Source organism: Bos indicus x Bos taurus, chromosome 17 (genome assembly GCF_003369695.1).
Source record: "Bos indicus x Bos taurus breed Angus x Brahman F1 hybrid chromosome 17, Bos_hybrid_MaternalHap_v2.0, whole genome shotgun sequence".
Taxonomy (NCBI): domain Eukaryota; kingdom Metazoa; phylum Chordata; class Mammalia; order Artiodactyla; family Bovidae; genus Bos; species Bos indicus x Bos taurus.
In genome coordinates, this window is record NC_040092.1 from 2248526 (window position 1) to 2272863 (window position 24338).

At 52.2% G+C, this 24338-nt stretch overlaps 1 protein-coding gene and 2 gene segments (V, D, J or C); all 3 read right to left on the minus strand.

Annotated features, from left to right (window-relative positions):
- Positions 1-24338, minus strand: part of LOC113907274 (immunoglobulin lambda-1 light chain-like) — a 320444-nt gene that overhangs the window by 282924 nt on the left and 13182 nt on the right. The window lies entirely within an intron of this gene.
- Positions 7583-8858, minus strand: LOC113875136. The segment is given in 3 exon segments: positions 7583-8022; positions 8132-8219; positions 8823-8858. Coding segments are annotated over 3 exon segments (549 nt in total).
- Positions 22702-23208, minus strand: LOC113907284. The segment is given in 2 exon segments: positions 22702-22991; positions 23101-23208. Coding segments are annotated over 2 exon segments (312 nt in total).

Genomic DNA, 24338 nt, shown 5'->3' on the forward strand with positions numbered 1-24338 from the left:
TCATGGGCTCCCCTCAAATCCTCAGGATGAATCTGTCCAGGGCTTCCATGACTGCTTAGGGGTCAGGACCGAGGGGCATCTGAGACACAAATTCCTCTCAGATCAGGATCAGGTCAGGGCAGTGCCGGCCCCGGAGCGGGAAGGTGGGTCTCCTTCTGTGCAGGACAGCAGGGTCCCTCCTCTGTGGGCCTCCTCCCTGGTGGGCAGAGCCCTCCTTCCTCTGTGCGTCCCCTCAGCCCTGAGGAAGAGGGGGCAGTTCTCTGAGGAGGGGGTGAAGGTGTGGAGAGAGGCCTGAGGTGGGACTCAGCATTCCTAAATGCCTGGATCTTTACTGTGTGTTTGAACAAAAGAGCCTCTTGATGAAAGCAAAAGAGGAGAGTGAAAAAGTTGGATTAAAACCCAACATTTAGAAAACTAAGGTCATGGCATCTGGTCCCATCACTTCACGGCAAATAGATGGGGAAACAGTGGAAACTGACAGACTTCACTTTTGGGCTCCAAATCACTGCAGATGGGGACTGCAGCCATGAAATTAAAAGATGCTTGCTCCTTGGAAGAAAAGCTATGACCAACCTAGACAGCATATTAAAAAGCAGATACATGACTTTGCCAACAAAGGTCTGTCTAGTCAAAGCTATGGTTTTTCCAGTAGTCATGGAAAAGTTGAGAGTTGGACTATAAAGACAGCTGAGCACCAAAGAAACGATGCTTTTGAACTCTGGTGTTGGAGGAGACTTTTGAGAGTCCCTTGGACTGCAAGGAGATCCAACCAGTCCATCCTAAAGGAAATCAGTCCTGAATATTCATTGGATGGACTGATACTAAAGCTGAAGCTCCAATACTTTGGCCACCTGATGCAAAGAACTGACTCATTTGAAAAGACCCTGATGCTGGGAAAGATTGAGGAAAGGAGGAAAAGCAGATGACAGAGGATGAGATGGTTGGATGACATCTCCAACTCAATGGACATGAGTTTGAGTAAACTCCAGGAGTTGGTGATGGACAGGGAAGCCTGGCGTGCTGCAGTCCATGGGGTCGCAAAGAGTCGGACATGACTGAGCTACTGAACTGAACAGAACTTACTGTGTGTGAAGCCTTCCACACGCTGGACCCTGTCCCATGGCCTGTCTTATGAAGTGGCCCCTCCCGGGCGTCTGTCCTGCAGGCACAGGGCACCGGCTGCAGGGAGCAGGCCTGGTGATGCTCCTGGCAATTTTTATTGAGACTCTGAAGGGCTCTGAGCAGGGTGTGTCCCCAGGGATCCTGATACATAATAGCTGTTAGGACCAACCATCCCAAATAGCAGGTTAGAGAAGGTAGAGGTCGAAGTGATTGGTTGGAAAAGAACGGTTGACTGTAGCTTGCCCTGCACTGGTGAGGTGTTACACTCTGGGTGTGTGAGATTTTAAACGAACCAAATGTGGTAATGGATTAGTGAAAATCTACAGTCATTCCTTAAAATCTGTGCATGAATTAAACTGATGGAAAATCGACATTCTCTCTTAATTTTTCACTTACAAGGGTACAGTTCTGGAAAACTAATTGTCATTGTAAGTTCTTTTTTTATTAAAAAGTTCTTTTTAAATGACTTCATAGGTATCCTAGGAAATTTTAAATACTATCCAGTAAAAATATTTCTACAAAGATATTTGCATTCCTAACTTGTTTGGACTTTGACTGAGGCAGGGCTAGAACCAGCTCTTTCTGCCACATATTGCCTCTCCACTGGGGAGTGCTTATCTCTGAGCAGCCTGTGAAAACAGGGCAGGCTGAGGTATGGGAGCCATAGGTCAGCTCAGAGCTGACTTGAGGAAACGTGCGTGACAGGTCAGGTCTGCTGACCTCGGACACTCAGAAGTGACGATAGGAAGATAGGCTGAGTTAAAGGAGGTCCAGGTAAGGCAGCAGTGACCGCCCTGGCTGGGAGGGGATGAGTTGGGGTCACACCTGAAGTCTGGAGACCTGAGGCTTCTCTGGTAGGAGGGCTAGAGAGGTTGCAAGGGAGGACAAGGAAGTGAGCGTCTGGTCAAGGAAGCCTGGACACCGACCCATGACCTGATAGAGTGACGTTGGTCTGGAGGAGGAGGTCGCTGGTGAAGGGTTGTAGAGAGGAGCCCAGATTGGGGAGGAAAGTCATGGATCAGAGGGGTGCTCTTAGGAAAGAGCAAGAGAGGAGCAGAAGAGGCTGCAGGGAGTGGGAGCGGTGCAAGGGGTTATTATGTATTCCTACTGAATTCTTTTCTTATTATATGAACATATTGATGACAGTTTGGCTGAACTTCTGATTTCATATATTTCATGTTACAAGTGTTAACATAAAGTATTCATAAAACGGGAAGGAACGAGTAATGGAGCCACAAAAACTGACACAATATCAGTTTCCATAGTTCACTTCAAAATGTTGAAATTGCCAAATAACCCAACAGGGAACATTTTTAAATGACACAGATGGTGACAGAGGGTCCTTGCCTGCATCCCTCTTCCACTGGGAACACCCGGGCGTTCTGTGGGCAATGGCGCAGCCTCTGCAGGGGTCTCTCATCCCCTGTCCAGGTATTCCTGGAGGCCGAGGTTCCTGAAGGAAGTTCATTTTTGTTGTATGACCGTCCCTCTGTCCTCAGTTGGATTTCAGGTCTGGGCACTGACCCAACAACAGAGCAGCGGGAACTGAGAGGCAAGCCTGTGGCTCTGAGCTGAGAGCTGCCGTGTCCCCTGGGGGCCCAGGTGCAGGACATCACCCTCCAGTGAGGACCCTGCTGCCCACGTGGGCAAGAGCCAAGGGAGGAGGTGCCAGCCTGCCTGGCCAGGACCCTGGGCTCTCAGAACCAGGCCCACAGCGCCCCCTGCTGGACTCAGACCTCCTCCTCCCCAACTTCACACCACAGCCTCCTGGAAGGGCTTTTCTCACACTTGCAGCTGGGTCTTCCTGATGTTACCGCCCAGGGCAGTAGAATGAGTCGCCTTCATCTAGTTTGGGCTTGGTCATTGATTTTTCCAGGTACCTAATGAGAGATCCAACCAGTCCATCCTAAAGGAGACCAGTCCTGGGTGTTCACTGGAAGGACTGATGCTGAAGCTGAAACTCCAATACTTTGGCCACGTCATGTGAAGAGTTGACTCACTGGAAAAGACCCTGATGCTGGGAGGGATTGGGGGAGGAGGGGAAGGGGATGACAGAGGATGAGATGGCTGGATAGCATCACAGACTCAATGCATGAGTTTGGGTGAACTCCGGGAGTTGGTGATGGACAGGGAGCCCTGGCGTGATGCGATTCATGGGGTCACAAAGAGCCGGACACGACTGAGCGACTGAACTGAACTGAACTGAATGACCTCAGACCCCTCAATGGTATGCTAATACACTAACGAATTTCAGGATTCCCTGATGTCTGAGTTTGCTCAGCCTAGCTCGTGGGTTCACTGCCAGGACACAATCACCCGACCTGAGTTTCCAGGGTTCAAACTCCCAGTGTGCCTGTGGGTGGTACCTGGTCAGGATTCTGTCTGAGCTTCCTTCCCAGGTTGATAAGGAGTCAAGGTTGAATTTGCAGGGCCTCCCGGGACCTTCCCAGCCCAGACTGCATGGCTCTGCTCTTATTTCTCTCTATGCAAAGAGAATAGGAGTCTCTCAGGAACAACAAAGCTCTTCTTGATCACTTCCAGGGGTTCTCATTTACCCTTGATCATGGTCCTCACAGTACTTCTTTTTGACTCAGATATTTAAAGATGTTTTTAGTCTAATTTTATAATCTTTCAATATTAAACGTTTGATATAAAAAATTATGCCTATAAATGGGAATCTCATCCTTGTCTGGGCTGAGAAACCCATCCCAGACAAGGGTTTCATCTCTGGTGAGAAACCGTTATGACCGTTACCTGATCTTCATTGGACATGGTGAAGTCTAACGTTTTAACCTTCAATTGTTAGAATCCATAGATTTAATGGAGGTGGGATTATAAGGTCTGTGTCCAAAATAGTGACATTTATCCAATATCATCTCAAACAACGAAGCAGGGAGGGAAAAGGGGGAGAGATCATGAGGCAAAAGAGGAGGAAATGAGCAAGTGAGAAGTCTGAGAGCCACATCCTAACAGGGAGGGTCTCCCAGTACCTGGAGAGGAGGGCTCTTCAGGCAGCAATCCCCAGGGAAAGGGAGGACCCAGCTTCCCTAAGGGTCAGGGTTCAGGGCAGAGCACAAAGCCTGGAGCAGGAGAGGAATGTGCGGGGGGTAAGAGAGGCCCCCTGGGGCTCCAGGGCACAGATGCTGGGCTTCTGCTTCCTCGACATCCTGCTCAGTACCTGTGAGGGACCCTGTGTGTCTGGGCACACGGGCATTCTGCTTATATATGAAGACCAGAGTGAAAAAGGGACAGTTTCGTGGACCCCATAATGATGGACCTGGATGAGGAGGTGAGACTGCCTGGATTTAATAGCACAAGTGAGAGCAGAGACCTGAACCAGCACTGGTGAGGTCACAGGCAGGGTCAGGGCCGTGATGGGTCGACACGGGAGTAGAGGACAAGCTTTCATCAGACATCCCCATCACACGGGGATTCCCTGTGGCTGTGGTTAGTGATGAGCTGTGTCACACTGATGACCAGCCTCCTCACCAGGCTGGGGTCCAGAGTGATCAAGGAGTGTGGACTTGATCCTGGGCATGTGGACCCACCAGGAGCCAGAGAACAGGGCTGAACCCCTGACTGTCCCTCACCTCTGTCCTGAATCACAAAGACAGGGACTTTGCCTGGAATCCCTTGTCATCATGCCATGGTGATCCCCGCTTCCCCGCTGTTCCTTCTACAGGCCGTGGGGCCCTTGGCTCTGGGCTCATCGGGGGCATCACAAGCAGAGGTACACAGGCACATCCTGGGGAGCCCCTGCTCCTGACAGTCCACAGACCACCCCAACCCTGAAGTAGGAAATACTCCAATGGGGTGGAGACGAGAGGAGCGGAGGGCAGGACAGAGCCAGCACCTGTGGGTCAGGAGAACCACTCCCGGGCTTTCCTGCCTCCTGTGATGTATCAGCGGTGCCCCTCACTCCTCATGCTCTCTGCTCTGCCCCTTCAGGAGTAGGGTTCACACCCTGGGGGACGATCTGCCTGCTGGGATGGTCCACGGGCTCTGCTGAAGGTGCATCTGGAAAAGCCTTCTGCTCCTGATCTCCAGTGAGGGAGCTCAGCTCCACGGCTCCCTTGATCACATGGATGACCAGGGTGCACTTCAGTGGTATCAGAAGCTTTACATTTTCTGAGACTTCAGCAAAACTGACTGTACAACTGGGAGTAGACTTATTATGAACCAGAACATACCTCAAGAATTAATGGATTCTGGGGTATTCTTTAACACATGACGGTGCTCTAAGAACAAGCCCCTGACAGGCTGAGGCTCTCGTCCCAGTTTCCCGTCTACCTGTGTCGCTCTGAGAAGCCCTGTTGCACCAGCCTGCACGGTCAGAGTCAGCCTCATCCTCAGGCTGCAGCCCGGAGACGAGCAGGAGCCCTGCGTTGGCCGAGGCATCTTTGGATCCAGAAAACCCACGGGGGACCCCGGAGCCTGATTCTTACTGGAGTCTCAGTGGTAGGACCAGAGGACCGAGGAGGGCTTGCTGGCTTCTGCTGGTTCCAGTAACAGCAGCGTGGCCGACACTGATGTCACTGTGCAGGGTGCAGGGAGCCACAGAGTCAGCTGTGGTCTGTGAGGGGACAGGGGTCTCCCCACACACAGGCCCTGATTGCTGGTCACCACAGTCCAGGGCCTCAGGGCTGCGGTGTGGTCACTCACAGCAGCACCAGCTCTAGGGGCTAAGCTAGCCTCTCCTCTGAGAAACAATTAATAAACAGAGGTGGCCCGATCTACTTGCCACTTTTTAGAAGAAAGTTAACAATACAACCATTAAATTAAGATTCTCCCGAGATACCAAATGAAAATATTAGAACCACGTGAGTTATGATCAAACTTAAAATGATCACGTGTCTGTATAAGTCAGGGGGAACATTGTGGATTATTCTAGATTCACTTTCCCCTTATGCTCTTACATGGAGCAGAAGAACAGGAAGAGCAGGGGAGGGGCTTCAGGGGAAATATGTGCAGTAAGTTGTGAAGTGTGGCCCCTCCGTTCTTATTCTCACCACGTGAAACAAAGTACGACTTTATGTCCATTTCTGAGCTGCTGCTACAGCGACCGCTTCCCACAATGTTTGGTAATTGTGTTCCTTGCTCAGTAGCTGTGTCTGAGGCCCGATTCCACCAGCCAAAGATCCGCACTGCTTGATTTGGAGCCTATTAAGCAAAGTTCCTCTGATACAGTGGGAAATATGTCATTTTGTGTGCATGAAAATTGAGGATAGGGCAATTGTAAGGCTTAAAGAAAAAGGCAGAATTAGAAAGAATAATCCCACTTATTCCAAAATACATCACTGTTAACTGTGGCCCCACAGCCCAGGCGGCCAATGTGCAGACCCCGCACGTGTGTGTGAAAGGGCAGTGACAGGGAGCAGGACACAGGCGTGTGACCTGTGCTCCGTGACCCCATGTGCGGGTGAGGCCGGGAGCTCAGGGTTGGGGTCACTTCCCCCTGGGTGAGGCCTCCTTTGAGCAGCAGGGCTGAGTCCCAGCTGAGCAGGAGCAATCTGCCTCATCATCGGGCTAGAGCCCAGAGATGGACAGGGGACCCCACCTGACCCGGATCCCGCCAGCCTCGCTGAGACCCTGCGGGCGGGTTGTGACTCCTGTGCTCAGGAGCTTGGGGCTCAGCACGACTGAAACAGCAGCCAAATCGCCCCCTCGGTGCCAACAGTGTTGCTGTTCCCAGGCAGGTGAGTGTGGCTGAGCGTCCATGGAGTCACTGACCCTGGCTGAGTCCCCCCTGCCTGAGCCCCGGACTCCATGAGGGGACAGAGGAGGCTGAGAGCAGGACTTGCTCCCTGTGCAGGAGAGCGGGCAGAGGGCTTGGGGACCTCACAGGGCTGAGATGCGCTGATGGATCCCCACCTCAGACACTGAGAGAGAGAACTAACAGACCCTGTGTCCCCAGCGATGGGAGACAGATTTTCTGTGTCCTTTGAGACCCTCTCCTGGAAATGGGCTGCTGAGGGGGGGCTTTGAGGACAGAGGGGAGACGAGGCACCTCCATGCACGGGCAGACCAGCCAATGACCTGGACCCAGGGTGGGGCAGCAGCAGCAGAAGGTCCAGCAGAGCCTGAGCAGGAAACCCCTGGGCTGCCCCACCTCCTGCAGTGAGACGGAGTCCTGGTCTAGTTCCTGCTGGCCTGGAGCTCTGGGGGAGCCTGAGAGGCAGACACAGGAAAGGCAGGAGCAGCAGCCTGGGCCTCAGCTCAGCCCATGGACAGCCAAGGAGCTGACACAGCTGTGTCAGACACAGCTGGATGCTGTCTCTCTGGTTCTGACCTGACCGTCATGGACTCTGTCCACCAGGACCTGCCTCTGGCATTCAGGGCCTTCTGCTCAACTTCAGATATTCATATAAAATGTGGTTGCCAAAAGCAAAGCCTTGGTGAGGGCAAAGAATGAAGAAGAACTGAAAAGATTTCCCAGACCAATTTCCTGGTGTGGGGCTCAGACCCCTGTTTTAAATCAAGCAAACAACAGAAGTGGCTGTTCTGGCAGAAGATGCTTCAGCCCCGGGAGGCCCATGACTTGGGGGAGAGCAGGTTTTTGTCTCACTTCCCCCCTGGCCTGGAGCACTGTGCCATTACTGCTACTGCTGTCATAAGTTGTACAGAAATAATCCGCCTCGTCCTCGGCCTGGAGCGAGCTGATGGTCAGGGTGGCTGTGTTGCCAGACCTGGAGCCGGAGAATCGGTCGGGGACCCCAGAGGCTCGACTGGTCGCACCATAGATGAGGGTTCTGGGGGCCGATCCTGGGATCTGTTGGAACCAGCTCACATAATTGCCATATCCAACGTTGCTGCTGCTTCCAGAGCAGGTGATGGAGACCCTCTGGCCCAGGGACCCGGACACGGAGGACGGCTGAGTCAGCACAGCCTGGGCCCAGGATCCTGGAAGGGAAGGAGACAGAGATGGTGACTCGGGGGTCCAGACACGAGAGGAGGGAGCAGGGCCTGTGAGTCTTCCCAGGGCCCTTCCCCTGTCCCCCCATCCAGTCACCTGTGCAGAGAGCGACCAGGGTGAGGAATAGAGGGGACCAGGCCACGGTGGACACAGTCAGGGCGTCCTGCCTTCTGTGGCCCCTCAGCTGAGCAGAGTGTCCCCACACGGCTCCTTCCCCTCTTCATACCCTGAGAGGGGGCGTGGCCTTTCATGCAAATGACCGTCCTCCCCGCCCCACCCCCCACAATGCTCTGATCACCTCTGGGACCTGGGTCAGCTTCCTGTGCCTGAAGGAGACTGGTGGCTTATCAGGGGTGGAGTTGTTTGGGTGTTTGCGTTGGGATGTCACAGCTGGAAATTCTTAGCAAAAGGCGCCAGGAAGTACCAGGGGGCTGGTCTCTGCTCTCACCCCTCAAGACACTCAGGAAAGGCCTGGAGGGCCGCCTGGAGTCCAGGTCCATACACACACCCTGTGACCTGGTCATCAGTCTACTTTCCCAAAACTGGTTTTGAAATTGCACAGTTCAGGAAGTGTTTGGCTGGAAAAGAACAGCCAACTGGAGTTCACCCTATAGTGCATGTGCTGTTACACTGTGGATGTGAGACTTTGAGATTTTAAATGAATAAATATATATGTGCATAGGTTAGTGAATATCTAAGGCTGTCACTTAAAATAGGTGCATAAATTTAACTGAAGGAAATACTGTTCCTTAGTCGCTTAGTTGTGTCCGGGTGTGTTTTAATTTACATTGCCAAGGTACTGGTTCTCAAACATAATTTTCATGTAGACTCTGTTCTTTATGTAACAGAATTAACTAAATCACCTGAGCGGTATCTTATGAAATTTTATTATCAAGGAAAAGAACATTTTTACAAAGATATTGGCATTCTTAATTATACTGGACTCTGAGTGAGGCAGCACCGGACCAGGCTTTCTGACATGTATGGCATCTCCACTGAGGGCTTTTTATGTCTTAGCAAGAAGTTCTATCTGTGAAAACAGGGCGGACTGAGTCATCAGAGCCGTGGGTCAGTCTCAGATCTGAGATGATGGAGACGACGTGACAAGGCAGATCAGCTGTTCTTAGGAAACTCAGACGTGACCATGAGGATCAAACCTGACTTAGGCGTGGTCCAGACAGAGCAGCAGTCACGGCCCCGGGGACAGAGCCCCAGGACAGGGTCTGCTTTCCCAGCCCAGGGCCCCAGCAGCTTCTCCCAGGCTCACTGTGCATATAATCAATCCCACCGCAGCTGAGCACAGACACTCCTCAGCCAGGAATCTGAGACCTCAGCCAGGTCTCAGGAGCAGGGTTTCTCTCCCTTCCTGACTCCTCACTCGATGGGCACACGGGACAGAGTGTGAGCATTCAGGGGATAAATCAGCTGCTGGAAGGCTTCACTAGATCTCCTGGGAAATGAGGGAGAACCAGGGGTGGAACAGGGAGTGGTCGAGCTGGGGTCACACCTGAGAGCCAAAAACATGAGTCTTCTGCGGAAGGAAAGGTTAGAGAGGTTTAAGGAGGGGGACGAAGTGAGTGTCCAGTTCAGGAAGTTCTGGAAACATGTCCATGACCTTCTGTCAGAGTGACCCTGGTCATGACGGAGGAGGTTGGGGTGGAATGTTGTAGAAACAGGGAGTCCAGGATAGGGAAGAAATCATGAATCAGAGGGGGCTTGACAAGGGGAGAGGCTCTTAGGAAAGAGCTGAGGAGGAGCAGAAGGTGGCTGAGGGAGTTGGAGGGGTGCAGGGCGTGGACTCTGGGGTCTTCTCCCCTCCTCTGCTCCGGGGAAGAGGGTGGGGCCCTGGTGACTATGAACAGGACATCCTTGGCCCATTTGCAGCTTCACTCCCAGAAAGAACTTGAGGGCTCGGGCTCTATGTCTTCCTCCTGTGAGAAAGCTCCTGCTGAGACCTCCAACTCAGTCCAGGGAGCCCAGGGACAGGCCAGGTCAGGGGAACAATTGGGTGCTTTCAGGTTCTGCCGTCTGAGCAGGTGCACAGCGCCCCCTGGTGTCGTGCGTGGGGAATGTTCGTGGTGGAGAATATGAAGGAAGGGCTGCCCTGTATCTTCCACCTGAAAGTCCATCGGTCATCGTTCTGTGTTCACTGCCCACTGACGCCCTGCTCTCTGTCTGACTCCGCCCAGGACCCCTGGGCAACTCCTGTCAGCTGCTCCTTCCATCCACGGGGTGAGACCAGCCCCTACTGAGCTGCTGACCTCAGGGAGGGGAGCCGGGCTGAGGGACCTGCTATGCTACACAGATCATGGACGCTCAGCTCCCCGGGCTCCGACGTCTCGGGGACACCAGGAGGGAGGGGGTGACCACAGTGCCAGCCACCTGCACCCGCCTCACATTCAGCACTGATGGCCCAGCTGGGGTCAAGGCTCAGGTCTTTCTGGCCCCACAGTCAACAGCAGAGGGGACGGGGTGCACACGAGCCTGCTTTTCCCCTCACTCGGTCTCCCCTTGTTTCTGCTCCATCTCCCAGCCCATTGCTGTTTCCAGGGGCGGGACCCTGGGGGTGTTCCACAGGTTGAGGAGCCCAGCCACAACCTGGCATCCAGGCACCCGGGAGTCAGTGGGGAATGCGGGGATTTTTTGAGCCAGTTCTGAATAAGGTGTCTTTCAGGAGCATGAATCCATGAGCCTCTAGGTGTGTCCTTAGACAGCATACTTTTCTGCAAATTCCTTCCAATTTCCATCTTATTTTGAAATCAAGACACAAATTCGCCCATGGTTTCAGATGAGAAATGTGTTTGTGGGGTTTTGGATTTTGATCATGAATTGGGAATGAATGTGTCCTGGGAAGTTAACATGACTAGGCTGAATTTTAAGGCAATTCTCAGGGGGTAATTTCACAGAAATAGATGTCAATATACTTCTGGAAATTTCATGTTTCTAAGTAATTTGGGGTGGGAGGTGCCTTGTGTTAACCACGTATTCCTGCCACCAACAAAAGCTTGTGATTCAGGAGCTCTATTTGGGAAACTGGGATTTCTAGAAAATTCCAGTACTGGGGTGCCCCTTCAGGCAAATGAAATATTAATTTGTCTGCAAGATCAAGTTCATGATAGTGTATATCTCTTGGTGTGATTTGAGTAACAAGGGTCTTACTGGTAGTTGTCGGGGGATCTGAGCCTCACTGTGGAGCCAAGCCTCATTCCCAAAAACATGGGCAGAGAGGGGTCCCCTTGGAGAGATGGACACACCCTGGGAGAGATGGGAGGAGACACGCTGCCATGAACCACCAGACAGGAGACGGGCCCAGAGCCTCCCTCCCATGTGGGTGCTGACCACTCCCGCCTGGGCTCTGCCTCTCCTGCCACTAAGCGCTGAGCCCTCTGAGCACAAGGGCAGGTGTTTGTAGTTCCTCACCGTGCGGTTACATCACTGTGGGATTTTAACTACTAGCTCCCAGAGCAGAGTGATAGTTGGCTTTGTCCTCGGACTGGTCTCCTGTGATGGTGAGGGCAGATCTGCTCCCAGAGGAGGAGCCAGAGAAGTTACCAGGGACCCCAGAGGGACGGGTGTTGGTGTTGTAGTTGACAGTTCCGGGAGGCTGCACTGGGGTCTGCTGGAACCAGCTGGGTGGTTACCCGTAGTGACCGACCCAGAGCTCAGTGCACAGGTGAGGGTGACCGTGCCTCCTGGACACACTGACCGTGACGGCTTCTGGGCCACTGCTGCCCTCACCAGGCCTGCTTCTCTGGGTCTTTAACAAAGGACCTCAGACCGGGTGGTTTATACAGAACAGACGCAGGCTCACAGTTCTGGAGGCTGGAGCGTCCAAAGTCAATTGGTGGCAGCTTGGGGGTCTCATTTGAATTCTGTTCCTGGTCCACACAGGGCCATTATCTGACCATGTCCTCCCATGGCCGAGGGAGAAGGACCTCTTTGGGGTCCCTTGTTTAAGGACATGAAACCCATTCAGCAGGGTTCCTCCTTTTGAGCAAAGGACCTCCCCATCCTCATGGCCAAATGCCAGCAAAGTGGGGGTGAGGTTCCATTTCCACTTGAGAATGTTGGAACAATTCCGACGAAGCATTGTCCCCTTGGCACACCGAATCCATGTACAAAGCACATCCGACCTGCCAAGTAGCTCCAAAGGGTTCCGATTCTGCTCGGCTCTGAGGGACAGAGGCTCAGTGGGAGACTTGAAGGAGACAAGCCCTGAGGGAGGCTGATCGAGGGAAGCTCTGAGGGAAAGCTGAGGAGGGAGGCTCTGAGGAAGCTCACAGTGAGGGGGAGTCTGAGGCAGCTCTGAGGAGAGCAGGTCGCAGGACCCGAGGGAGCTTGGCTTCAGGGTCTAAGTGATTTCTGAGTGAAGGCAGCTCTGAGGCTGGCTGGGGGAGCACACACTGACCCCTGATTCATGGAGGGGCACACAGATCTGGGAACTGAGGTGTCCAGATCAATATGTGTGTGTCTGTTGTTGACTGAAAAGATAAACATACAACCATACAGTTGAGAGGTACACTTGATTCAGTGGAAAGTTTTAGTATTTAGGACACGGAGCCAGCATCTCAAGTAACCCACTGAGAGTTGCTCTGAGGAGATTGGAGGAGGGACCAGGTTTTACAGAGGTTGTACAACAAAGGGCAGACAGTCTGAAAGTCAAAATGTTTTCTTGTAAATCAAAGAAAACCAGATACCCCAAATTACCATATTTAGCACTTTTCTACATATGGGAAGATGCAAAAGTCTGGTCTCACTGACGTCGTTCCTTTGACATGCACCTCAGCTATTTGGAGCCAATAGCCTGTGTTTTTCACATTCTGAACTTTTCTGGACTCACCTTAGGGAGTGGCTGCAGTCTGATACCTGTTGAAAGTGAAAGTCATTCAGTCGTGTCCGACTCTCTGTGATCCCATGGACTATACAGTCCCTGGAATCAATCATGGCCAGAATACTCAAGTAGGTAGCCCTTCCCTTCACTGGGGGATCTTCCCAACGCAGTGGTTGGACCTCGGTCTTCCATATTGCAGGCATATTCTTTACCGGCTGAGCCACAAGGGAAACCCTGAGCCACAAGGAAGCCTAAAAGCTTGAAAAGTGAAAGTGCCAGTGAAAGTCGTGCCCGACTGTTTGTGACCCCAAGGACTGTACAGTCCAAGGAACTCTCCAGGCCACAATACTGGAGTGGGTAGCCTTTCCCTTCTCCAGGGGATCTGCCCAACCCAGGGATCGAACCCAGGTCTCCCACATTGCTGATGGATTCTTTGCCAGCTGAACCATCAGGGAACAGTTGCTAAATGGCAGGCAATCTTTTCCTCCTGAGTTCCTTCAGGGCTCACCAGGTCAGAGTCCATGGTGGGTGCAATTGCTGATGACTCTAAGACCCTTTCTTTACTGATATGGGAGGAAACATTCTGTTTTGCTGTCACCCTGTTTGTTTAATCTATATGCTGAGCACATCATGAGAAATGCCAGGCTGGATGAGTTACAAGCCCAAATCAGGATAGGTGGGAAAAACATCAGCAACCTCAGATAGGCTGATGACATCACACTAATGGCAGAAAATGAAGAGGAACTAAGGAGCCCCTTGATGAGGGTGAAAGCATGAACGGTTGTTACTAGCAGCTCTGAACGATGCCAGGATTCTTGGCCTCCAGAGAGAGGAATTTGACCCGGAGCCAGTGACACGGCTTGATCACTCAGAATTTTTTGTGTAATAAAGTTTTATTTAAGTATAAAAGAGATAGAGAAAGTTTCTGAGATAATCATTAGAAGGGGGCAGAAGGAGTGCCCCCTTGCTAGTTTTTAGCAAGGAGTTATATAGCTATTAGCAAACTGCTCAGTAGAGAAAAGAAATGCTTCAAAACTGAGAGTTGCACCAGGCCACTCACCCACACATGCATTTCGAGATAGTGTGGGCACAAGATGAGTCATCCCAGGCCATGGAACCATTGACATGCATCGTGAAGATAGGTAGATCTCCAAGGAAATGTATAGTTCATTAACATAGCTTAAGAAAAATATTTCCACAAGAAGCACGCATTAGCTAGCTCAAGCCTTGAGAAAAGTTAAGTGCAGGTGGAACCAGGTGTCATCATGGCAACACAGAATTTTAACAGAAGCCTCCTTTAAGTTTGTATAGAGAAGGGAGACTTCTGACACTTGTAGTTGGTCTCTTCCTGCCAATTTAAAGAGGGAAAAAGAGTCTGACACTTGCCATCTATTTCCTCCACTTGTGGATCCCTAGCCTTTCTGTCTGTCATTCTCTCAGGAGGAGAGTGAAAGAGCCGGCTTAAGGCTAAATATTAAAGAAAAGAGAAAACAACTGTCATCATGGCATCCAGCCCCCTTACTTCATGGCAAATAGAAGGGGAAAGGTGGAAGCAGTTACCGATTTCCTCTTCTTGGGCTCCAAAATCACTGTGGATGGGGAGTGCAGCCATGAAATTAGACGACAATTGCTTCTTGTCAGGAAAGCGATGATAAACCTAAACAGTCTACTGAAAAGCAGAGACATAACCCTACCGAAAAAAGCGCGTATAGTGAAGGCTGTCTTCTTTCCAGTTGTCACGTATGGTTGTGAGAGCTGGATGCTAAAGAAGCCAGAACACCAAAGAACTGATGCCTTCGAACTGCGGTGCTGGATAAGAATCCTGAAAGTCTCTCGGACAGCAAAGGCATCAAACCAGTCAAGCTTAAGGGAGATCAACCCTGAATATTCACTGCAAGGACTGATCCTGAAGCTGAAGCTCCAGCATTTTGGACATCTGATGTGAACAGACGATTCATTGGAAAAGTCCCTTATGCTGGGAAATAATGACGGCAGAAGGAGAAGAGGGCATCAGAGGATGAGATGGCTGTGCAGCATCACCGATGCAATGGACTGGAACTTGGGCAAGCTCTGGGAGATGGTGAGGGACAGGAAGGCCTGGCATGCTGAAGTCCATGGGGTCGCAAAGAGTCAGACGTGACTGGGCGACTGAACAAAAACAACAACGATGTATATTTAAAAATCTACCGATGTGGTCATCAAGGAAATTCATGGAAATCTAATATTGCATTTAAAGTATTAAAACTATGCCAGATCTGATTAAGTAATGACTGAAAACAAAAATGCCTAAAAGTCTGGGGAAAGGCATTCGCAGAGCAGGAACTGTCTAGGACAGTATCCAACTTGGAGGATTTTAAAGCTTCTTTTCCACGATGAGCTTCAGTGCGATGACTGGGAGCACATGGTGTATAATCAGATCAGCACGTGTTCTGTGGATCAGACTATTGCACACATGTAAAGAAGTGTTTAGGGATTACTTTATTCTGCATCATCAAGTTAATGAAATTGAGTATGTCTCTTAAAATTCTTAGAACAAGAAGGGTCGTGCTGGCTGTGCCAGGGTCTCTGAGTCTCAATGTTGTTTACAAAATGGGCAGCTGAGCCACCCCATTATGGGCTGAGGGGTCCTCTTGGAGACCTGGACACACCCGGGGAGAGACTGCAGGAGGCACGGGGCCGTGTACCACGGGACAGGAGATGGATCCAGGGCCTCCTTCCCCACAGGGGTGCTGACCACTTCCATCCTCTCCTGCCTCTCCTGCCTCTAAAGGCTGACCCTCCGAGCACATGGGCAGGTTTTAATACCACTTCCCCATGGGGTCCCATCACTGTGCAGCTGTAACTACCACTGCCCTGGTACAGCAAGCAGTGATACTCAGCCTCGTCCTCGGGCTGGGCCCCCGTGATGGTGAGGGTGGCTTTGTTCCCAGAGATGGAGGCAGAGAAGCGATCAGGGACCCCAGAGGCGCGGGTGTTTGTGTTGTAGATAACATTTCTGGGAGCCTGGTCTGGGGTCTGCTGGTACCAGCTGGGTTCGTTGTAAGTAGTGACTGACCCAGAGCTCAGTCCACAGGTGAGGGTGACCGTCCCTCCTGGAGACACCGACAGTGACGGTTCCTGGATCACAGTCTGAGCTTCTACCCCTAAGAGAGACAGAAGAGAGAAAGCGGTTGTTATGGAGATGAAGTGCTCTGAGACTCTGCTTGGAGGTGCCCCAAGGCTGCAGAGTTCCGGCCCCTGACCTGAGCCATAAGCGAGCAGCCCGAGCAGAAGCAGCATCCAGGCCATGGTGGGGACCCTCGCAGGACGCAACCTCCTGAGCCTCCTGGGCTGGAGGTGGGGTTCTGGGCCTTTTGATGCCTCCACCCCGTCAGGAGGAGGAGGCGCCTCATGCAAATCACTTCCTCCTCTCCATGCCCAGGTCACCTGAGGTCCCTGGGGTGGGGGGACTTGAAGGAGATAGATGCTGGACCTCACGCAGAGCGGGAACAGCATGGGGAGGAGCCACTGAGAGATGGGGTGACGTCTTTCAGCAAAAGTGCCCCCGTGACCTGGTGACCTCGGTCCTCTATCTCCTCCCCGGAGTGTCTGAGGCTGAAGGAGGAGTTTGCAAGTCTGTCTCTCTTGCCGCAATAATCCAGCCTTTCCCACACCTGAGCCCGTCTTTAGAATACTCTCTGTCTTCTCAGGGAACCCTGTGTCCCGTCTGTGCGGTGCTGTCCCTCCTCCTCCAGCCCTGAGCCGAGCAGGAAATCCCGGGCCTGTGTCTGCTGTGAAGGGTGAGCGGTCGCCCTGGAACACAGTCTTGTAAAGTGTCTCTAGTCCCGGCAGTGGGGGGACCAGGGCAGGGGTGGTGACATGCAGAGCCACACGGCCAGGCTTGCGGTGACAGCCTCCTGTGCTGTAAAAAGATATGACAGTGTGGATGAGCTTCAGGAGAACTGTAGATTTTAGGGGTAAAAACGTCACCATCTCGTCATGCCATGATGATAGCTGGCAAGTTCAGTCACAACAAAGTTGGAATACATGTCTCATCATCAGAAATAGAAAAACCCCGTGTGTGAAGAGGTAGGTGTGGTGAGCATCGTGGACCTTGTAAAACTCCCTTCCCTGTGGTTCTGGGTGGAGCCGATGGACCCGGGACGGAGGAGGGGTGTGGGGGCAACGAGGAGGAGAAGGAGCTCAGACACCTCAAGTTAACGTGTGTGAAAGAGATGGGAAAGTCTTGTTCACCTCTTGTTTCTTTGACATAAAAATGTAAATGCTCTTCTTATTTTGTATTCATGTTAAATTTGCTGATAAAGTAGCTGTTTAATAAAATCCACATGATTTTTGTCAGAGGTGCTTGAGAACCTCGACTCATAGAGGTGAAAAATATGTGTTCCTACTGAATTCTTTTCTTATTATAGGAACATATTGATGACAGGTGGCGGAGCTTGTAATTCCATATATTTCATGTCACAAGTGTTAATATAAGTATTAATATAACGGGAAGGAACGAGTAAGGGAGCCACAAAAACTGACACAATATCAGTTTCCATGGTTCAATTCAAAATGTTGAAATTGCCAAATAACACAACAGGGAACGTTTTTAAATGACACCGATGGTGACAGAGGGTCCTTGCCTGCATCCCTCATCCACGGGGAACACCCGGGCATTCTGTGGGCAATGGGGCAGCCTCTGCAGGGGTCTCTCATCCCCTGTCCAGGTATCCCCGGAGGTCGAGGTTCCTGAAGGAAGTTCATTTACGTTGTATGACCGTCCCTCTATCCTTGGTTGGATGTCGGGTCTGGGCACTGACCCCACGACAGAGCAGCAGGAACTGACAGGCACGCCTGGGGCTCTGAGCTGAGAGCTGCCGTGTCCCCTGGGAGCCCAGGTGCAGGATGTCACCCTCCAGTGAGGACCCTGCTGCCCACGTGGGCAAGAGGCAACAGAGGAGGTGCCAGCCGGCCTGGCCAGGACCCTGGGCTCTCAGGACCAGGCCCACAGTGCCCCCTGCTGGACTCAGACCTCCTCCTCCCGCGCTTCACACCACAGCCTCCTGGAAGGGCTTTCTCACACTTGCAGCTGGGTCTTCCTGATATCACCTCCCAGGGCTGTAGAATGAGTCGCCTTCATCTAGTTTGGGCCTGGTCATTGATTTTTCCAGGTACCTAATGAGAGATCCAACCAGTCCATCCTAAAGGAGACCAGTCCTGGGTGTTCACTGAAAGGACTGATGCTGAAGCTGAAACTCCAATACTTTGGCCACCTCATGTGAAGAGTTGACTCATAGGAAAAGACCCTGATGCTGGGAAGGATTGGGGAGAAGGAGAACGGACAACAGAGGATGAGATGGCTGGATGGCATCACCGACTAGATGCACATGAGTTTGGGTGAACTCCGGGAGTTGGTGATGGACAGGGAGGCCTGGCGTGCTGCGATTCATGGGGTCACAAAGAGTCAGACATGACTGAGCGACTGAACTGAACTGAATGACCTCAGACTCCTGTATGGTATGCTGATACACTAATGAATTTCAGGATTCCCTGATGTCTGAGGGTGCATTGCCTAGCTCGTGGGTTCACTGCCAGAACACAACCACCCGAACCTGAGTTTCTAGGGTTCAAACTCCCAGCATGCCGTGGGTGGTGCCTGGTCAAGATTCTGTCTGAGTTTCCTTCCCAGCTTGATAGGTCGTCAAGGTTGAATTTGCAGGACCTCCCGGGACCTTCCCAGCCCAGACTGCATGGCTGTGTTCTTATTTCTCTCTTTGCAAAGCGTAGGAGGCGCTCAGGAACAACAATTCTCTTCTTGGTCACTTCCAGGGGTTCTCATTTACCCTTGATCATGGTTCTCACAGTACTTCTTTTTGACTCAGATATTTAAAGAAGTTTTTAGTCTAATTTTATAATCTTTCCAAATTAAATGTTTGATATAAAAGATTATGCCTATACATGGGAATCTCATCCTTATCTGGGCTCCTGTTTCATCTCTGGTTGAGAAACCCTTATGACTGTTACCTGATCTTCATTGAACATGGTGAAGTCCAATGTTCTAACCTTCAATTGTAGAATCCATAGATTTAATGGAGGTGAGTTTATAAGGTCTGTGTCCAAAATAGTGACATTTATCGAATATCATCTCAAACAAGGAAGCACGGAGGGAAAAGGGGGAGAGATCATGAGGCAAAAGAGGAGGAAATGAGCAAGTGAGGAGTCTGAGAGCCACATCCTAACAGGGAGGGTCTCCCAGTACCTGGAGAAGAGGGCTCTTGAGGCAGCAATCCCCAGGGAAAGGGAGGACCCAGCTTCCCTAAGGGTCAGGGTTCAGGGCAGAGCACAAAGCCTGGAGCAGGAGAGGAACGTCGGGGGGTAAGAGAGGCCCCCTGGGGCTCCAGGACACAGATGCTGGACTTCTGCTTCCTCGACATCCTGCTCAGTACCTGTGAGGGACCCTGTGTATCTGGACACATGGGCATTCTGCTTGTATATGAAGACCAGAGTGAAAAGGGGACAGTTTCGTGGACCCCATAATGATGGACCAGGATGAGAGGTGAGACGGCCTGGATTTAATAGCACAAGTGACAGCAGAGACCTGAACCAGCACTGGTGACGTCACAGGCAGGGTCAGGGCAGTGATGGGTCCACAAGGGAGTAGAGGGCAAGCTTTCATCAGACATCCCCATCACACGGGGATTCCCTGTGGCTGTGGTTAGTGCTGAGCTCTGTGACACTGATGACCAGCCTCCTCACCAGGCTGGGGTCCAGAGTGATCAAGGAGGGTGTGGACCCACCAGGAGGCAGAGAACAGGGCCTAACCCCTCAGTGTCCCTCACCTCTGTCATCGGTCACAAAGGCAGGGACTTTGCCTGGAATCCCTTGTCATCACTGCCATGGTGATCCCCCTTCCCCGCTGATTCTTCTACAGGCCGTGGGGCTCTTGGATCTGGGCTCATCGGGGCATCACAAGCAGAGGGACACGGGCACATTTTGGGGTGCCCGTGCTCCTGACAGTCCACAGACCACCCCAACCCTGAAGTAGGAAATGCTGCAATGGGGTGGAGAGGAGAGGAGGGGAGGGCAGGACAGAGCCAGCACCTGTGGGTCAGGCAACCACTCCCCGGCTTCCCTGCCTCCTGTGATGTATCAGCGGTGCCCCTCACTCCTCACGCTCTCTGCTCTGCCCCTTCAGGAGCAGGGTTCACACCCTGGGGGACGATGTGCCTGCCAGGATGGTCCACGGGCTCTGCTGAAGGCGCATCTGGGCAAATGTCCTGCACCTGATCTCAAGTGAGGGAGCTCAGCTCCACGACTCTCTTGATCAGACTTCAGTGGTATCAGAATCCGTTTACATTTTCTGAGACTTCAGCAAAACTGACTGTACAACTGGGAGTAGTACAGTTGTACTATGAACCAGAACATACCTCAAGGATTAATGGATTCTGGGGTATTGTTTAACACATGACGGTTCTCTAAGAACAAGCCCCTGACAGGCTGAGGCTCTCATCCCAGTTTCCCGTCTACCTGTGTCGCTGTGAGAAGCCCTGTTGCACCAGCCTGCATGGTCAGAGTCAGCCTCGTCCTCGGGCTGCAGCCCAGAGAAGAGCAGGAGCCCTACATTGGCCGAGGCATCTTTGGATCCAGAAAACCCACGGGGGACCCCGGAGCCTGATTCTTACTGGAGTCTCAGTGGTAGGACCAGAGGACCGAGGAGGGCTCGCTGGCTTCTGCTGGTTCCAGTAAGAGCAGCGTGGCCGACACTGATGTCACTGCGCAGGGTGCAGGGAGCCACAGAGTCAGCTGTGGTCTGTGAGGGGACAGGGGTCTCCCCACACACAGGCCCTGAAGCCATTCCCGGTCACCACAGTCCAGGGCCTCAGGGCTGCGGTGTGGTCACTCACAGCAGCACCAGCTCTAGGGGCTAAGCTAGCCTCTCCTCTGAGAAACAATTAATAAACAGAGGTGTCCTCAAGCTACTTGCAACTGTTTAGAAGAAAGTTAACAATACAACCATTAAATTAAGATTCTCCCGAAATACCAAATGAAAATATTAGAAAAACACGTGAGTTATGATCAGAACTTAAAATGATCACGAGTCTGTACAAGTCAGTGGGAATGTCATGGAGTATTCTGGATTCACTTCCCCCTTATGCTCTTACATGGAGCAGAGGAACAGGAAGAGCAGGGGAGGGGCTTCGGAGGAAATATGTGCAGTAAGTTGTGAAGTGTGGCCCCTCCATTCTTATTCTCACTGCGTGAAATGAAGTACGAATTTATGTCCATTTCTGAGCTGCTGCTACAGAGTCCGCTTCCCACAACGAGCGGTAATTGTGTTCCTTTCTCAGTAGCTGTGTCTGAGGCCTGATTCCACCAAACAAAGATTCACACTGCTTGATTTGGAGCCTATTAAGCAAAGTTCCTCTGATACAGTGGGAAAGATGTCATTTGGTGTGTATGAAAATTGAGGATACAGCAAATTTAAGGCTTAAGGGAAAAAGGAGAATTAGAAGGAATAATCTCACGTATTCCAAAATACATCACTGTTAACTGTGACCCCACAGCCCAGGCGGCCAATGTGCAGACCCCGCATGTGTGTGTGAAAGGGCAGTGACAGGGAGCAGGACACAGGCGTGTGACCTGTGCTCCGTGACCCCACGTTCGGGTGAGGCCAGGAGCTCAGGGTTGGGGTCACTTCCCTCTGGGTGAGGCCTCCTGTGAGCAGCAAGGCTGAGTCCCAACTGAGCAGGAACAATCAGCCTCGTCGTCGGCTGGGCCCAGAGATGGTCAGGGGGCCCCACCTGACCTGGAGCCTGCTAGCCTCGCTGAGACCCTGCAGGCAGGTTGTGACTCCTGTGCTCAGAGCTTGGGACTCAGCACGACTGAGACGGCAGCCAAGTCGCCCCCTTGGTGCCACCAGTCTTGCTGTTCCCAGGCAGATGAGTGTGGCTGAGTGTCCATAGAGTCACCGACCCTGACTGAGTCCACCCTGCCTGAGCCCCGAACACCACGAGGGGACAGAGGAGGCTCAGAGCAGGACCTGCTCGCCGTGTAGGAGAGAATGCCGAGGGCTTGGGGGCCTCCCAGGGCTGAGATGCACTGACGGACCCCCACCTTGGACAATGGGATAGAGAACTAACAGACCCTGTGTCCCCAGTGATGGGAGACCGATTTTCTGTGTCCTTTGAGACCCTACCTGGGAATGGGCTGCTGGAGGGACTTTGAGGACAGAGGGGAGAGAAGGCGCCACCATGCACAGGCAGTCCCCCCGATGACCTGGACCCAGGGTGCGGCAGCAGCAGCAGCAGAAGGTCCAGCAGAGCCTGAGCAGGAAGCCCCTGGGCTGCCCCACCTTCCCCAGTAAAACGGAGTCCTGGTTTAGTTCCTGCTGGACTGGAGCTCTGGGGGAGCCTGAGAGGTGGTTACAGGAAAGGCAGGAGCAGCAGCCTGGGCCTCAGCTCAGCCCAGGGATGGCCAAGGAGCTGAAGTGTCCTGAATCAGACACAGCTGGACGCTGTCTCTCTGGTTCTGACCTGACCGTCATGGACTCTGTCCACCAGGACCTGCCTCTGGCATTCAGGGCCTTCTGCTCAACTTCAGATATTCATATAAAATGTGGTTGCCGAAAGCAAAGCTTTGGTGAGGGGGCAGAATGAAGCAGAACTAAAAGGATTTCCTGACCAATTTCCTGGTGTGGGGCTCAGACCCCCATTTTAAAACAAACAAACCACAGAAGTGTCTGCACTGGCAGAAGATGCTTCAGCCCCGCGAGGCCCATGACTTGGGGGAGAGCAGGTTTTTGTCTCACTTCCCCCCTGGCCTGGAGCACTGTGTAACTACTGCTACTACTGTCATAAGATGCACAGAAATAATCCGCCTAGTCCTCGGCCTGGAGCGAGCTGATGGTCAGGGTGGCTGTGTTCCCAGACCTGGAGCCGGAGAATCGGTCGGGGACCCCAGAGGCTCGACTGGTCGCACCATAGATGAGGGTTCTGGGGGCCGATCCTGGGATCTGTTGGAACCAGTTCACATAATTGCCATATCCAACGTTGCTGCTGCTTCCAGAGCAGGTGATGGAGACCCTCTGGCCCAGGGAGCCGGACACGGAGGACGGCTGAGTCAGCACAGCCTGGGCCCAGGATCCTGGAAGGGAGAGAGACAGAGATGGTGAGTCTGGGGTCCAGACACGATAGCGGGGAGCACAGCATGTTTGCCTTCCCAAGACCACTCCCCTGTCCCTGCATCCAGTCACCTGTGCAGAGAGCGACCAGGGTGAGGAGCAGAGGGGCCAAGGCCATGGTGCACACAGTCAGGGCGTCCTGCCTTCTGTGGCCCCACAGCTGAGCAGAGCGTCCCCACACGGCTCCTTCCCCTCTTCATACCCTGAGAGGGGGCGGGGCCTTTCATGCAAATGACCGTCCTCCCTGGCCCCCCCACAATGCTCTGATGACACTGGAGCCTGGGTCAGCTTCCTGTGCCTGAGGGAGACCAGTGGGTGATCAGAGGAGGGGGTTGTGTGGGGATTGGGGGTGGGAGGTCACAGCTGGGAACTCTGAGCAGAAAGCACCAGGAAGAACCAGGGGACTCATCTCAGATCTCATAGGTGCAGACCCACAGGAATGGCTTGGAACGCCCCCTGGTGTCCTGGCCCAGACATACATCCAGTGACCTAGTGATCAGAGCTCTTAGAATCAACTTTCCCAACACTGGCTTTGAAGTTACACAGTTCAGGAAGAGTTGTGTTGGAAAAAAAGATCCAGGTGTAATTTATCCTATAATGCATGTGAGTGTTACACAGTAGATGTATGACTTTGAGATTTTAAATGAACCAAAATGTTATCATGGAGTAGTAAAAATCTAAGGTCATCACGTAAAATGCTATTCTAAGTCACTTCAGTCGTGTCCAACTCTGTGCGATCCCATAGACGGCAACCCACCAGGCTCCCCCGTCCCTGGGATTCTCCAGGCAAGAACACTGGAGTGGGTTGCCATTTCTTTCTCCAACGCATGAAAGTGAAAAGTGAAAGTGAAATCACTCAGTCCTGTCCGACTCTTAGTGACCCTATGGACTGCAGCCCACCAGGCTCGTCCGTCAATGGGGTTTTCCAGGCAAGAGTACTGCAGTGGGGTGCCATTGCCTTCTCCAAATAGATGCCTAAATTTAACTGAAAAAAATGTTGTGGTTCAGCCACTAAGTTGTGTCCGGCTCTGACTCTATTTTAATTTGCATTGCCATGGTACTATTTCTAAAACATACTTTTCCTTGTAGATTCTGTTCTTTAAATAAGATTATTTTAAAGCCTTTCTGACATGTATGGCATCTCCACTAAAGGATTTTCCTGTCTTAGCAGGATGTTCTCTCTGTGAAACAGGACAGGCTGAGTTATCAGAGCCATGGGTCGGTCTCAGATCTGAGATGAGACACAGGACATGACAAGGCAGATCAGCTGTTCTCAGGAACCTCAGACAGGACCATGGGGAGCAAACCTG